The sequence below is a fragment of the Mobula hypostoma genome, chromosome 12 (genome assembly GCF_963921235.1).
Source record: "Mobula hypostoma chromosome 12, sMobHyp1.1, whole genome shotgun sequence".
Lineage (NCBI taxonomy): Eukaryota > Metazoa > Chordata > Chondrichthyes > Myliobatiformes > Myliobatidae > Mobula > Mobula hypostoma.
Genome location: NC_086108.1, coordinates 74,060,973 through 74,077,914, shown reverse-complemented (window position 1 = coordinate 74,077,914; position 16,942 = coordinate 74,060,973). Strand labels below are relative to the sequence as shown.

General features: G+C 41.6%; 1 protein-coding gene across 4 annotated transcripts in view; it reads left to right on the top strand.

Annotated features, from left to right (window-relative positions):
* Positions 1-16,942, top strand: part of mast2 (microtubule associated serine/threonine kinase 2) — a 457,841-nt gene that overhangs the window by 23,002 nt on the left and 417,897 nt on the right. For all 4 annotated transcript variants that reach the window (XM_063064394.1, XM_063064393.1, XM_063064392.1 and 1 more), the window contains exon 2: positions 5,578-5,728. In XM_063064394.1, coding sequence (XP_062920464.1) covers positions 5,578-5,728 — 151 coding nt within the window. The remainder of the gene's footprint in view (positions 1-5,577; positions 5,729-16,942) is intronic.

Below are 16,942 nucleotides of genomic sequence, written 5' to 3'. Positions count from 1 at the left end.
ACTGATCTCCCTTCTGGCACTTATCCGTGTAAGCGGAACAAGTGCTACACATGCCCTTACACTTCCTCCCTTACCACCATTCAGGGCCCCAAACAGTCCTTCCAGGTGAGGCATCACTTCACCTGTGAGTCGACTGGGGTGATATACTGCGTCCGGTGCTCCCGATGTGGCCTTTTATATATTGGTGAGACCCGACGCAGACTGGGAGACCGCTTTGCTGAACATCTACGCTCTGTCCACCAGAGAAAGCAGGATCTCCCAGTGGCTACACATTTTAATTCCACATCCCATTCCCATTCTGACATGTCTATCCACGGCCTCCTGTACTGTAAAGATGAAGCCACACTCAGGTTGGAGGAACAACACCTTATATTCCGTACGGGTAGCCTCCAACCTGATGGCATGAACATTGACTTCTCTAACTTCCGCTAGGCCCCACCTCCCCCTCGTACCCCATCTGTTACTCTTTTTTATGCACACATTCTTTCTCTCACTCTCCTTTTTCTCCCTCTGTCCCTCTGAATATACCTCTTGCCCATCCTCTGGGTCACCCCTCCCCCCCCGTCTTTCTTCCCGGACCTCCTGTCCCATGATCCTCTCATATCCCCTTTTGCCTATCACCTGTCCAGCTCTCGGCTCTATCCCTCCCCCTCCTGTCTTCTCCTATCATTTTGCATCTCCCCCTCCCCCTCCAGCTTTCAAATCCCTTACTCACTCTTCCTTCAGTTAGTCCTGACGAAGGGTCTCGGCCTGAAACGTCGACTGCGCCTCTTCCTATAGATGCTGCTTGGCCTGCTGCGTTCACCAGCAACTTTGATGTGTGTTGCTTGAATTTCCAGCATCTGCAGAATTCCTGTTGTTTCTGAATATTAGTTTGCTCCAGCTTTCTGAAATATAGGAGATGCCAAGCTAAAGAAATGTGGCATCGATTATTTTTGTTCAACTCCTGCAGAATACTGTTTTATAAGATACTATGTTTATAAAGCAAAATTCAATTTATTTGGGGATGTAAAGGCTTGTTAAGGGAGTGATTTTTGCCAAAGAATGCTGGAAAATTTGAAGTAAAATATAAATAACGAGTAAGTACCTAATTTGCCTCACAGGTGATAAACCATGCAATCTCCAACCACCACCCTGATCACCTAATTGCTGTACCCTCCTTTTGAAATGTAACTATCCAGTTTACTTTGGATTTCTTTGCCTTCCAAAATATATCACTGTGTTATCATTCGCCCCTTTTGTCCATTTTATCATTCTCTTTATTCTTCTGAAGTTGCTATTTCATACCATTTAATCTTCTTGAGCCTAAATGCTGCAAAATCTACAATTGCTCCATTTTGCATGTCATTTAACCCTGTTTAGAAGTAACTCCTGCTGTTATGCTCTCCATTCCATAAAACTCTGTTTTGGAATGTATTTTCACAAAAGAAATGCTTCTCACCTTGTCTCTTAAAGGTATGAATTATGATTTTCAGTTATATAATTTGTGATTTGAAAGGTGTTATTAATTTCTCCAGTGCTAATGCAAAAAATTTATAACTGTATCTTCACATTTGATAATTCTGGCACATGTATAACGATAAGATATTGGTCCCTTTCAGTTAAGAACAGGGGCACTTGAACGAACAAGAGCGTGATACAGTAGCATAACAGGTAGTGCAACACTTCTCATCGTCAGCAACTAGGGATCAATTCACATTGTGTCTGCAAGGAGTTTGTATGTTCTCCCCATGCCTGCATGGGTTTCTTCTGGCTTGTCTGGTTGTCTGTTAGGTGCAGAAAGTTGTGTACATGCTATGTTGCTACTAGAAGCAAGGCCCCCAAGTATAGTCCAGCAAGGACTATAGTGCCTGTCAGATTTAAAGCAGAAGTACTATGAGGTAAGTAATTGGAGGCTTCGTTATTAAAAATTGTGTAAGGCATTGTGCAAGATGATGGTGAAGCACGGCAATGTTCTGCAGTCTATATACAATTGTTCTGAACAGACCTCTTTTGAATTACTCTCACTGCAAGTTGTAGTATGTAATTTGCCTTTAAGCAGTGTGCTTTTAAATCAACTTAATGAATTGCAGACTTCAGGATCTTCAGAAGGACTTGCCATACTTAACACTCAAGCCATCAGGTATGGCACCTTTAAGTAAGTAGATGGAAGTTCATTGTCATGGTCTGAAGTGAGGCTGGGTGGGGGGGGGGGTGAAGGCTGAAATGCAGAGGAATGAGGACTCCTATACCCAGTATCTTGTTAGCAAATGTGCCCTTGCTGGAGAATTAAATTGAGGACCTGAGGGCAAGATTGGTGTATGGAAGGGGTTTGAGAAATTGTTGTGTTTTGTGTTCTGTGTTTTACCGAGACATGGCTTACTCAGAATACACAAGATATGGTGATCAGACCTGAAGGCTTCTCAATGTGCAGAATGGATCAACTGTTGATTCATAAAAGGCAAAAGGTGGAAGTGTCTGTTTCATAATAAACTCTCTGTGGTGCTCTGATGTGGCTATTTTGTCAAACTCGTGTTCCCCTGACCTTGAACACCTAACGATTAAACACCATCCATTCTATTACTGTTCGTTCTAAGTCCACCATAGCTAGACTGCTGTTTATAAATCACCAGCAGTTCACTATAATCAAACGTTTGAGATGCTGCTTGATTCCGTCTCCAAACAAGAAACAATCTATCCTGACACATTTCATATCATAGTTGGGGATTTCATTCAGGTTTGTTTGAAGAAATCCCTGCCCAGTTACCATCAGAGGTTCCAACATATTAGCGCTCCCTTACCGTTCCAAGCCCGGAGCACATTTTGGGAAATCTGATCATTTGGCTGAACTTCTCCAACTTGCCCACCGGCAGAGGCAAAAGAACAAAGAGCTGGACGTGGGAGGCAGGGGAGCTGCTATGGAGTTGTTTCACATCAGTGGACCGGGCATTGTTCAAGGACTCAAATGAGTACACCGTGGTTGTCACGGACTTTATGAAAACAATTACAGGCAAGTATAGAATCATTCAGTCTTCCCTAACCAGAAGTCCTGGATGAACCATGACATCTACAATATGCTGAGGGTCAGATCAGAGGTATTCAAGCCTGGGGCTCAAGAAAGTTAGAAGAGATCCTGGTATGATCTCACAGGTGAAATGGCAATTCTGGATTAAATTTGAATCAATGAAAGATGCCCGACAGTTGTGGCAGGGCTTGAGTGCTATCAACTGAATGAAGTAAAATCAAGCAACATGGGTGACAATGAGCTTTGCTTCCAGATGAATCAATGCCTTCTCTGGTTGCATTGACCATCACGAGGTCACGCTCGCACAGCTCCTAATGATCCTGTGACTGAGTGGTGTCACTGCAACACCCTCTCACTCAAAGTCAGCAAGACCAAGGAGCTGATTATAACTACAACAGGAGAAAACCAGCGGACCTTGAGCCATTTCTCATCGGGAGATCACAGGTGGAGAGGGTCAGCAACTTTAAATTCCTCAGTGTTTTCAGAGGATCTGTCTGGTCTCGGCATGAAAGTGCAATTACAAAGAAAGCACAGCAGTGCTTCTACTTCCTTAGGAGTTTGCGAAGGTTTGACATGACATCTAAAACTGTGACGAACTTCTGTTGATCTGTGGTGGAGAGTATATTTGACTAGCTGCATCACAGCCTGATAGGGTAACACCAATGCCCTCGAATAGAAAATCCTACAAAAAGTAGTGGATACAGCCTAGCCCATCATGGATAAAGCCCTCCTCACAACTGAGCACATCTACACAGAGCATTGTCGCAGGAAAGCAGCATCTGTCATCAGGGACTCCCACCACCCAGATCATGCTCTGTTCTCCCTCATGCCATCAGGAAGAAGGTACCGCAATAACCTCTTACTGAAAGTTAGCAAAACCAAAGAGCTGATTATTGGAAGGAGGAAACCAAATGTCCATAAGCTGGCCTCATCAGGGGATCAGGATAGAGAAGATCAGCAACTTTAAATTTCTCAGCAGTATTATTTCAGCGGATGTGTTCTAGGTCCAGCACACAAGCACCTTTACAACAGTGCCTCTGCTTGAAGGTTTGCGAAGATTTGGCATAATATCTAAAACTATGATGAACTTCCATTGATGAGCAATGGAAAGTATATTGCCTGGTTGCATCATGTCCTGGTATGGAAACATCATTGAATGGAAAAGCCTGAAAAATGTAGTGGATACAGCCCAGTCCGTCGTGAGTAAAACACTCCCCATCATTGAGCACATCTACAAGGAGTGCTGTCTCAGGAAATCATCCATTATCAAGGATTCCCACCATCCAGGCAATGCTGTCTTATCACTGCTGCCATCAGAAAGCAGGTACACGAGCCTCAGGTCCTACACCACCAGTTTCAATAATAGTTATTACCCCTCAACCATCAGGCTCTTGAACAAGAGGGCATATGTTCGCACACCCCAATACTGAACTTATCCCACAACCTATGAAATCAATTTCAAGGACTCTTCGTCTCATAGTCTCAATCTTTATTTTTATTTTACTTATAGATATTTTATGCTATTTAGAGATACATCATGGAATAGGCCCTTCTGACCCACCGAGGTGCACCGCCCAGCAACCATCGACAACCCCGACTTAACCCTAACCTAGGCTTTTGGACTGTGGGAGGAAATGGGAGAAACCCATGTATTCCACAGGAAGGATATACAGATTCCTTACAGAGGACACCGAGATTGAATTCTGATCTCTGCCCTATCTGTAATAGCGTCGTGATCCTGTGGCACCCTTATTATTATTATTTTTTTTCCACTTTGAATTTTCAGTTTGTCTTTTGCATGTTGGTTGTTATCTGTCTTTGCACTTTTCCCTTGATTTCATTGTGTTTCTTTGCATTTACATGAATACCCATAGGAAAATGAATCTCAGGGCAGTATATGGTGACATATGTACCTTGATAATAAGTTTACTTTGAAGTAAGTAAATCTGATTATCAGATTAATGTGCATAAATAAAACCCTTTAGTAATTTGCATCAGATCTGAGTTTCTAAGTTTATTGTTAAAGAGAAAATAGAGGCACGAATACCCAATTTAAGTTGTGATGAGGACACAGTGGTTACATCCTCCAGTTATCTGTTTTTTGCGATAATGGACAGCAGACTCATTCCTTTAAATCTAACAACACCCGCTGGTACTGTGGTGAGTAACTTGTGCAATAGCCTCTATTTGTGACTGCATCTGTTTTTACATTCATGTTCACTCTTACTGCCAGGAACAATCCCACTTGATTAAAAATGTCTCTGGTTTATTACTGTCTTTTCTAAAACTGATATGCATAGGAGAAATTTGTGTGTCTTCTCCAATTAACACATCATGATGAACTTGCGTCCATTTCTGTTATGTGTATAGATGTAACTGCTGCTGCCTTTTATTGCTCTCAATCAATTCTAATCCCTTAAATTGATCTCTCAAAATCTAATCATCATCAGAATTGACATTTTTTTCTAAAAAGAGTTGTTGCTCCATGGCGTGTGAGTTTACTTGTTGTGATAATTGAATTGAAAAATGCTGGACTCATACTTGATTCTAAAAACAAAATATTCTTTTGACAGGCAGAGCTTTCTGGAACCTCTCCGTGGCTTTTCAGGAAATTGAGCAATCCTGATCTCGATTGTTCATCAGGAAAAGTTTCTAAAGTCCTACACCAGTTCAGTGAAGATGATGCAAAACTTCGAAGAGGGAGCTTTGGTGCTGCAATGGGAGGTGAAGAATTGACTTAATTCTTGCAATAAAAGACTTTAGGATGTAATTATTTAAGCAAACAGACACAGAAAATTATAATCTCGGGAAAAAATCTTGGAGCATCCTATATCTAAAAAATTGTTGTGATTGAACATTGCAAAAGAAAAATCCAATGAGAGAAGAATGTTTTAGAGTCATAGTCAAAGAAGCATACAGCACAGAAACAGGCCCTTTGGCCCATCTAGTCCATGTCAAAACGATTTAAACTGCCTACTCCTATCGACCTGCTCCGGAACCATAGCCCTCTGTACATCTACTATTCGTGTGCCTATCTGAACTTTTCTTAAACAGTGTGTGGCTGCTAATTCCATACACTGACAACCCTCTGAAGAAGTTTCCCCTCATGTTCCCTTGAAACTTCTTGCCTTTCATACTTAACCCATGACCTCTGGTTGTAGTCCCACACAACCTCAATGGAAAAAGCCTGCTTGCATTTACTCTATATATACCCCTCATAGTTTTGTATACCTGTATTCATTCTCTTCTCTATCTTTGTTCTAAAGAATACAGTCTGAACCTATTTAATCTTTCCTTGTAACTCAGGCCCTCCAGACCCGGTAACATCCTTGAAAATTTTCTCTTCCACTCTTTCAACCTTGTTTACATGTTTCCTGTAGGTAGGTGGCCAAAATTGTACACAATACTCAAAGTTGGGCCTCACCAACATCTTATACAACTTCAACATAACATCCCATCTCCTGTACTCACTGCATTGATTTATGAAGGCCAATGTGCTAAGAGCTTTCTTTACAACCTTATCTACCTGTGACACCACTTTCAATAAATTATGGACTTGTACTCCCAGATCCCTTTGTCCTCCCTCTTTCCTCAGTGCCCTACCGTTCACTCTGTAACACTTACTCTGGTTGGTTGTACCAAAGGGCAAAATCTTGCACTTGTCTGCATTAAATTCCATCTGCCATTTTTCAGCCCATTTTTCCAGCTGATGCCGATTACTCTGCAAGCTATGATAGCCTTCCTCACTGCCCACTACATCCCCAATCTTGGTGTTGTCCATAAATTTGCTGATCCAGTTAACCACATTATCATCCAGATCATTGATATAAATGACAACAAAGGACCCAGCACCGATCCCTGCAGCACACCACAAGTCATAGGCCACGAGTCAGAGAGGAAACGCTGTACTACCACTAACCCTCTTCGCCCACAAAGCCAGTGTCTAATCCAATTTGCTACCTTATCCTGAATGCCAAGCAACTGGAATTATGATGTAGTGGCCATTACAGAGACTTGGCTGGCACCAGGGCAGGAATGAATTCTCAATATTCCTGGATTTCAGTGCTTTAAAAGGGATAGAGAGGGTGGAAAAAGGGGAGGAGGGGTGGCATTACTGGTCAGGGATACTATTACAGCTACAGAAAGGGTGGGTAATGTAACAGGATCCTCTTTTGAGTCAGTATGGGTGGAAGTCAGGAACAGGAAGGGAGCAGTTACTCTATTGGAGGTATTCTATAGGCCCCCTGGTAGCAGCAGAGATACAGAGGAGCAGATTGGGAGGCAGATTTTGGAAAGGTGCAAAAATAACAGGGTTGTTATCATGGATGACTTTAACTTCCCTAATATTGATTGGCAGCTGATTAGTTCCAAGGGTTTAGATGGGGCAGAGTTTGGTAAGTGTGTCCAGGACGGATTCCTGTCACAGTATGTGGACAGGCTGACTAGGGGGAATGCCATACTAGATCTAGTACTAGGTAATGAACCGGGTCAGGTCACAGATCTCTCAGTGGGGGACAGTGACCACCGCTCCCTGGCCTTTAGCATTATCATGGAAAAGGATAGAATCAGAGAGGGCAGGAAAATTTTTAATTGGGGAAGGGCAAATTATGAGGCTATAAGGCTAGAACTTGCGAGTGTGAATTAGGATGATGTTTTTGCAGGGAAATGTACTATGGACATGTGGTCGATGTTTAGCGATCTCTTGCAGATGTTAGGGATAAATTTGTCCCAGTGAGGAAGATAAAGAATGGTAGGCTGAAGGAACCATGGGTGACAAGTGAGGTGGAAAATCTAGTCAGGTGGAAGCAACACTCACAACACGCTGGGGGAACTCAGCAGGTCAGGCAGCATCCGTGGAAAAGATCGGTCGACGTTCCGGCCCGAAACGTCGACCGATCTTTTCCACGGATGCTGCCCGACCTGCTGAGTTCCTCCAGCGTGTTGTGAGTGTTGCTTTGACCCCAGCATCTGTAGATTATTTTGTGTTTATAGTCAGGTGGAAGAAGCCAGCATACATGAGGTTTAGAAAGCAAGGATCAGATGGGTCTATTGAGGAATATAGGGAAGCATGAAAGGAGCTTAAGAAGGGGCTGAGAAGAGCGAGAATGGGGCATGAGAAGGCCCTGGTGAGTAGGGTAAAGGAAAACCCCAAGGCATTCTTCAATTATGTGAAGAAAAAAAGGATGACAGGAGTGAAAGTAGGACCGATTAGAGATAAAGGTGGGAAGATGTGCCTGGAGGCTGTGGAAGTGAGCGAAGTCCTCAATGAATACGTCTCTTCGGTATTCACCAATGAGAGGGAACTTGATGACGGTGAGGACAATATGAGTGAGGTTGATGTTCTGGAGCATGTTGATATTAAGGGAGAGGAGGTGTTGGAGTTGTTAAAATACATTAGGATGGATAAGTCCCTGGGTCCTGACGGAATATTCCCCAGGCTGCTCCACGAGGCGAGGGAAGAGATTGCTGAGCCTCTGGCTAGGATCTTTATGTCCTCGTTGTCCACAGGAATGGCACTGGAGGATTGGAGGGAGGCGAATATTGTCCCCTTGTTCAAAAAAGGTAGTAGGGATAGTCCGGGTAATTATAGACCAGTGAGCCTTACGTCTGTGGTGGGAAAGCTGTTGGAAAAGATTCTTAGAGATAGGATCTCTGGGCATTTAGAGAATCATGGTCTGATCAGGGACAGTCAGCATGGCTTTGTGAAGGGCAGATCGTGTCTAACAAGCCTGATAGAGTTCTTTGAGGAGGTGACCAGGCATATAGATGAAGGTAGTGCAGTGGATGTGATCTGTATGGATTTTAATAAGGCATTTGACAAGGTTGCACACGGTAGGCTTATTCAGAAAGTCAGAAGGCATGGAATCCAGGGAAGTTTGGCCAGGTGGATTCAGAATTGGCTTGCCTGCAGAAGGCAGAGGGTGGTGGTGGAGGGAGTACATTCAGATTGGAGGATTGTGACTGGTGGTGTCCCACAAGGATCTGTTCTGGGACCTCTACTTTTCGTGATTGTTATTAACAACCTGGATGTGGGGGTAGAAGGGTGGGTTGGCAAGTTTGCAGACAACACAAAGGTTGGTAGTGTTGTAGATGGTGTAGAGGATTGTCAAAGATTGCAGAGAGACATTGATAGGATGCAGAAGTGGGCTGAGAAGTGGCAGATGGAGTTCAACCCGGAGAAGTGTGAGGTGGTACACTTTGGAAGGACAAACTCCAAGGCAGAGTACAAAGTAAATGGCAGGATACTTGGTAGTGTGGAGCAGCAGAGGGATCTCGGGGTACATGTCCACAGATCCCTGAAAGTTGCCTCACAGGTGGATAGGGTAGTTAAGAAAGCTTATGGGGTGTTAGCTTTCATAAGTCGAGGGATAGAGTTTAAGAGTCGCGATGTAATGATGCAGCTCTATAAAACTCTGGTTAGGCCACACTTGGAGTACTGTGTCCAGTTCTGGTTGCCTCACTATAGGAAGGATGTGGAAGCATTGGAAAGGGTACAGAGGAGATTTACCAGGTTGCTGCCTGGTTTAGAGAGTATGCATTATGATCAAAGATTAAGGGAGACAGGGCTTTACTCTTTGGAGAGAAGGAGGATGAGAGGAGACATGATAGAGGTGTACAAGATTATATGAGGAATAGATAGAGCGGATAGCCAGCGCCTCTTCCCCAGGGCACCGCTGCTCAATACAAGAGGACATGGCTTTAGGGTAAGGGGTGGGAAGTTCAAGGGGGATATTAGAGGAAGGTTTTTTACTCAGAGAGTGGTTGGTGCATGGAATGCACTGCCTGAGTCAGTGGTGGAGGCAGATACACTGATGAAGTTTAAGAGACTACTAGATAGGTATATGGAGGAATTTAAGGTGGGTGCTTATATGGGAGGCAGGGTTTGAGGGTTGGCACAACATTGTGGGCCAAAGGGCCTGTACTGTGCTGTTCTATTCTATGTTCTATGAACCTTCTTGACCAGCCTCCCAACATTATGGATGAAACTTTTAAACTGTGCAAAAGCATTTCATTTCATTGACAAATGCTCTGAGCTTCAGAGTGATATCAACTGCTGCTAATTTGTTATGTATTCTGCTGAATACTGTACAACGTATGTTTTGGTAATTACCAGTTCCTTGAGACAGCAAATATAGGCAATAAGTTTTAAGCTCCGATTTTTCATGAGGTGCTTGATTTTGGCTGGTAATGATATACTTAATATTGGGAACTACTTGTTAGAGATGTAGTTGTGCAGCACGGAAACAGGTACTGTGGCCCACTCAGTCCCTGCCACCTAAGGTCCACATCCAAGCTAAATTTACATAATTCCATATTTTGCAATATGTATAAATCAAATAAGTGCAAAAGATTTGCAAATTGACTGAAAAGTAGTTTTTAACATATGATAGTGATCTGAGATAAGCATATTGACAAAGGCATGTTAGTCTAGAAGCAGTAATTTCAGAAATAGCATGTTTCCTTTAATAGATTTGGTGTGATTAATTGAATTTTTGAATGCACTTTTATATTACAATTATTTGGCAAAATTGAGTGTTTTCAATTATAATTAAGTGTATGAGTTTTAAAAATTTCTCTAATAGAGTTAATTACGAAAAATTGTATCTGCAAAGCATAATTTGCCCCTCACCGCTGCAACTTTACCATTCTTTTCAGCCATCATTGTCACCACCCACCTACTGCTAAGTTACAACGCTGACCTCAGTTTTAATAGCATCTCCATACTGTATGTGGTTGATTGAGGTGATGAGCAGGTATTACTATTTTGAAGGCTGCATTTTTAAAGCAGTGTTTATATAAATGTACTGCCAACAAATGGAGTAAAAACTTAAACTGATTACATATTTTCCAAATAGGACCTTGGAGGTGTTTTGGTTCTTTGTGGTTATCTTCAAGACGAGAAAAATTGTGCTTCTAACAACTGAGCTAGGCAGTTATGTACTGTTAAGATTCTAAACAGCAGTTCACAAACATTTTTTAGGTTACTGACTCCTTGGCTCCCAGACCACATCCCCACCACACTCATCTCTCTTTCTGGCCATTACTTAAAAGTCTATAAAGAATTTTGATTTATGATACATAGTGAAAGAAAGTCAGAACTACAAAATCAAAGCAGTGACAAATAAATCCAAAAATTATTCAGATCTATTTAAAGTGCAAATAAATTGTTTCTTTAATTATAGTAAAAATAGTTTTCTCAACAATCTTAAGGCGTACACTAGGAGTGCAACTCTTCAACTTTGCTCTCTCACCTTTCAATGTGATGGATAGGCTTGGTGCATTGATATCAGCTTCTCAACTTCAGGTTGAATGCCAGTCAGAAGGAGTCTCAGATCCCTACATACAGTTCTGTTGCTTTGAGAGACGTTGGAAGACCGCTACTGAAGTTGCGCACCGCAAAATAGGGTGTTGGAAGGGCAATAAAGAATATCTTGACCTTTATCCACAGTGCAGAATAGTATTTAGAGATTTCTTTCTGCAACCAAAAGTCTTGGTGATTTTTTTTGAACCTCCACTTCAGCTTGAAGTCGTTTTGTAGTGAAATCAGTTCTTCCTCCATCCTTTTTGTTAATTCCTCATTACAAGTGCTCAAGGATGGATTTGTTACCCAATCTGGAATTTGGATTGAGAGAAGATCCTGAAATCTCTGGCATGTCTTTATGCAGCTCACCCCAGGTGGGCACAGTATACTTGAAGGTCATCTGGTCCTAAAACTAGATAAAGAGATCCCAATTAAATAAATAACAGGAAAAAAAACATAATACTTTTTAGTTTGTTTATTGAGAAAAGTGAAGTATTTCTTGGAAAAAGTATGTGAATCTTTGCTTTCAGTAACTGGCGAGACCACCTTGTACAGCAATATTTCAACCAAATGTTTCTGGTATCTTGATCAGTCCTGTACATTGGCTTGGAGGAATTTTAGGCCATTCCTCCTCACAAAACTTCTTCAACTCAGGGATGCTGTTGGGCTTCCTTGCATGAACTTCTTTCCACAACATTTCTATAGGGATTAAGGTCAGGACTTGGACTTGGCCATTCCAAAACATGAATTTTCTTCATTTTAATTCTGTTATTGCTTTACTCTCTTTCGGATCATTGTCTTGTTGCATTATCCAACTTCTATTAAGCTTCAGGTGATGGATTGCTACCCTGACATTCTCCTGTAAGATGTCTTGATACAATTTTGAATTCATTGTTCCCCCAACAGTTGCAAAGCAGCCCCAAACGATGATGCTCCTTCCGACGTGCTTCACAGTTAGGATGAGGTTTTGGTGTTGGTGTGCAGTGCCCTTTTTCCTCCAATCATAGCAATGTGCATTTCTTCCAGAAAGTTCAACTGTTGTCTCATCTGTCCACAGAAGATTGTCTCAGAAGCATTATGTAACGTATAAGTGGTCTTTTGCAAACTTGAGCTGTGCAGCAATGTTTTTTTGGAGAGCAGTGGTTTCCTCCATGGTGTCCTTCCATGAACACCACTCTTGTTCAATGTTTTTCTTATAGCGAACAGAGACTTCATAAAGTTCTGGAGATCTCTGCAGATCTTTTGCTGTTACCGTTGGGTTCTTTTACATCGCCTTCAGCATTGCAAGCTATGCTCTTGGTGAGATCTTTGCAGGATGCCCATTCCTAGGGAGAAAAGCAACAGTACTGAGTTTCCTCCATTTGTAGACAATTTCTCTTAACGTGGACTGATGAACACTCAGGTCTTTGTAAATGATTTTGTGACATTTTCCAGCTTCATGCATCTCTACAATTCTTCTAAGGTTCTCTGAAAGCTGTTCAGATCGAGGTATGGTGCACATAACAGATCTTTCTTGAGAAGAGCAGGCTCTGTCAGTAACTTGACTCTGCGTCTTTTTTATAGGGCAGGGCACCTCTACAACCACACCTCAAATCTCATGTCATTGTTGGAAAACCTGACTCCAAATAGCTTTTGTAGAAGACATTACCCCAGAGATTCATATACTTTTTCCAACAAATAGATGTAATATTGGATCATTTTTCTCAATAAATAAATGACCAAGTATAATATTTTTTGTGTTAATTTATTTAATTTGGTTCTATTTATCTAACTTTAGGGCATGTATGAAGATGTGATATGTTTTGGGTCATATTTATGCAGAAATAGAGAAAATTCTATAGAGATCACAAACTTTCTAGCATTACTGTAACCCTCTGCCATTTCGTGCATTTATGGGGAAATGAGTTGCCAAACCAAGTCGTCGTGCATCCAGATTAGATGCTTCTCTAGCACTTTGATAAAAGTTGATAAGTGTCAAAAGGGTCACGGCAATTTAAAAAAAATAATTTAGCTTCCTGAGGAAGTCGAGGTGCTGTTGACATTTACGTGGTTGGACCACAACAGTGATGTTCACTTCTCGGAATGTGAATCTCTCAAACCTTAGCACTGTTGATATAAATAGGAACATGTATGCGCCCCCCCCCAAATAATCTGCTCCTTTGACTTGCTGACATTAAGCGCAGTGTTGTCATGACACCATTTCATTGGATTTTCTGTATCCTACTTGTACTCCAATTTGTTTCTAGTCATACTATAAAGAGGGTTAGAAAGATTTGGTAGTGGTGCAGTTGGTGAGAGTTCGAAGTTTTGACCAAACAGGTCTCATTATCCAGCAGAATGTCTTTGATTTCTTTGTCATTAGTTTGTTTGCTTCATTGAAATGGCTATTCAGCCTCCTGAGGATATGCTGATTATCAGACCCATATTTGCATTAATCCAACGTAATTCCCATATTCTTACCAACCACCCCCAGACTCTTCCACTGACCCACATTCTCAAGGCAATTAATAATGTCAACCTGACCTCCACTCCATCCATCATAAGTGGAACTTCCCAGTGGCCAAACATTTTAATTGCAATTCCCATTCCAACATGTTGAGCCATGTCGACATGTGCCAAGATGAGGCCACACTCAGGGTGGAGGAGCAACACTTTATATTTCATCTGGGTAGCCTCCAACATGATGGCATGAATATCAATTTTTACATCCAGTTTAAATAAAAAATTCCCCCCTCCCTTCCTCTATTCCTTTTGCCCTTTCATTTCTCACCTGCTAATCACTCCCCCATGGGTCCCCCCTTCCATTTCTCTTATGGTCCACTCTCCTTTCCTACCAGATTCCTTCCTCTCTAACCCTTTACTTTTCCCGCCCTCTTGGCTTCACCTATCCCTTCCAGCTCACCTCCTTCCCCTGCCCCCACTTTTTTATTCTGGCGTCTTTCCCCTTCCTTCTCAGTTTTGAGGAAAGGTCTCAGCCCACAATGTCAACTGTTTATTTATTTCCGTGGATGCTGCTTGACCTCCAGCATTTCATATGCGTTGCTTTGGATTTCCAGCATCTGCTCTTGAAGAGATTGGACAAAACTCAATTGGTCAAGGGACAATATGCAAAATCCACTCAGGCAACAGTGAAAATCAGGATCCTTGCTCTACCAGGCATACTACTGTGCCATCTATATTGAGCGATAAAATACAGTGGATTCTGGTTAATTGGGACACATCGGGACCAGTACATTTTGGTCCAATTTAGTGGATGCCCCAAATAGCCCAAGTTTAATGGAAATAGTTAAAAAGGTATAAAAAAGACAAGTTGCCATTTAGCTAAGTAAAAGTATATGTATTTTAATGGAATGCAGAACAAATTGGAGAACTACCAATACCTCTACAGTACTATAAAGCTGTATTTGTTCCATATAGTTATTGATAGAGGAATTCATCCAATGTATGCTGTTATGTTCTTTCGATTGTAAATGGGGGAAAAAAATCTGCACAGACACCTACTGCAGATAATGGACTGCCTTCATACAATGCTTTCAGTGATTACGTCCTCCAAATCTTCATTTTCATTGTAAACATTCAAGATGATTGTCAATACCTTCAAATTCTTTGTAGTTTCTAACTTGTTGCAGTAGCAAAATTGTTTCATTTTCACTCCTGGCTGTTTCCGGTATCTCCAACCATGAATGTTTGAAATCGCAGTAAGCAGAACAGTTCTGAATTGTCTTGCTGTTTATTTCTTGCCAACTATAAGTGACAAAAATCACTGCTTTTTTGACAAAAATCCATGGAACTAATACTATTTAAAAACGAGTAGAGCTGGGGACTAAGCACATAGCCTTGTGATGCACCTGTGTTGATGGTGATGGAGGAGATGCGATTGCCAATCCAAATTGACTGAGGTCTGCAAGTGAGGATATTGGGGATCTAGTTGCACAAAGAGGTATTAGGGTTTAAATCTTGGAGCTTTATTAACTGTATTTTTATTGTGGATGTTTTCTCGAGTCATGCTTGTGTTAGATGAACACATTAGAAACAGGAATTGACCACACAGCCCCTCAAACCTACTCTGCCATTAAAATAATCTTATCTGATCTAATTATAATGTTAATTCCACTTTCTTGTGTCCTGTTAGTAACTTTTAATGCTTTTGCTTATCGAATATAAATCTTTTCTGCCTTCAAGGCTTCTGGACCCTGTGAAGGGCAAAAAAATAAAGACTCTTCTTTGTCTTGAATGGGTGGCTCTTTTATTCTTAAGGTCTGACCCCAAGTTCTTGATTTTCCCAGAAAAGGCATCATCCTTTCCACGTTATCCTTTTCCAAACTTTCAAGAACTTGCATTGCCCAGGCTCTGAACGTGTGTTTCTGTAGCTCGGTTTGCCAGTAGTCTATATTAAATTTATTATTGAATTTGGGGAAGTTGCATCTGATTCACAAGTATTAAAAACCCCTGTTTGTTATCTATTGTGAAACAATTGATGACTGAAATCATTTTTTACATAATTAAACCAATTTTATTTAATTTTTTCCATTTATAGAATGTATCAGTATAAATCCATAAGTTCCTGGGTGTCAAAATCTCTGAGGATCTAATGTGGTCCCAACATCTCGATGTATATTTTAAGAAGTCAAGACCGTGGCTATATTTCGTTAGGTGTTTGAAGAGATCTGGTTTGTTATCCAAAACACTCAAACTTCTACAGATGTACCGTGGAGAGCATTCTGACAGGCTACATCACTGTCTGTCATGGGAGTGGAGTGGGGCGGGGGAGGGGGTTGCTGGCTACTGCACAGGATCAAAAGAAACTACAGAAAGATGTAAAATTAGTCAGCTCCATCATAGGTACTCATCTCTGCAGTATCCAAGGCATCTTCAAGGAACAGTGCCTCAGAAAAGTGGCGTCCATTATTAAGGATCGTCATCACCTAGGACATGCCCTCTTCTCATTGTTTCTGTCAGGAAGGAGGTACAGAAGCAAAAAGGCACACACTCAGTGATTCAAGAACAGCTTCTTCCCCTCTTCCATCCGATTCCAAAATGGACATTGAACCCATGAACACTACACCTCACTGTTTTTATTTTTTCTTTTTGCATTGTTTTTAATTTAACTATTTAATGTGTGTGTATATGTGTGTCATTCAGCCCATTGAGTCTACTCCAGCATTTGATCATGCCTGATTTATTATTCCCTCTCAATCACATTCTCTTGCCTTTTACCCATAACCTTTTTGACAACCATACTAATCAAGAACCTATCAGTTCCATTTTGAATATACGCAATGGCTTGGCCCTGATTGTGTCTTTGATAATAAATTCCACAGATTCACCACCCTCTGGAAATTCCTCCTCATCCCTGTTCTTGAGGGATGTCCTTGAATTCTAAGATTGTACCCTCTGGTTCTGGACTCCCTCATTATAGGAAACATGCCCTCCATGTCTACTTGCTGGGCCTTTCAATATTTGATAATTTCAATGAAATCCTCCGTCATTCTTCTCAACTCCAGGGAGTACAGGCTGAGAGCTAACAGGTGTTCCTCATATGGTAACCCTTTTAACCCTGGGGTCATTCTTATAAACCTCCTCTGAATCTTCTCCAGTGCTAGCACATTGTTCCTTCGATGTGGGCCCCAAAACTG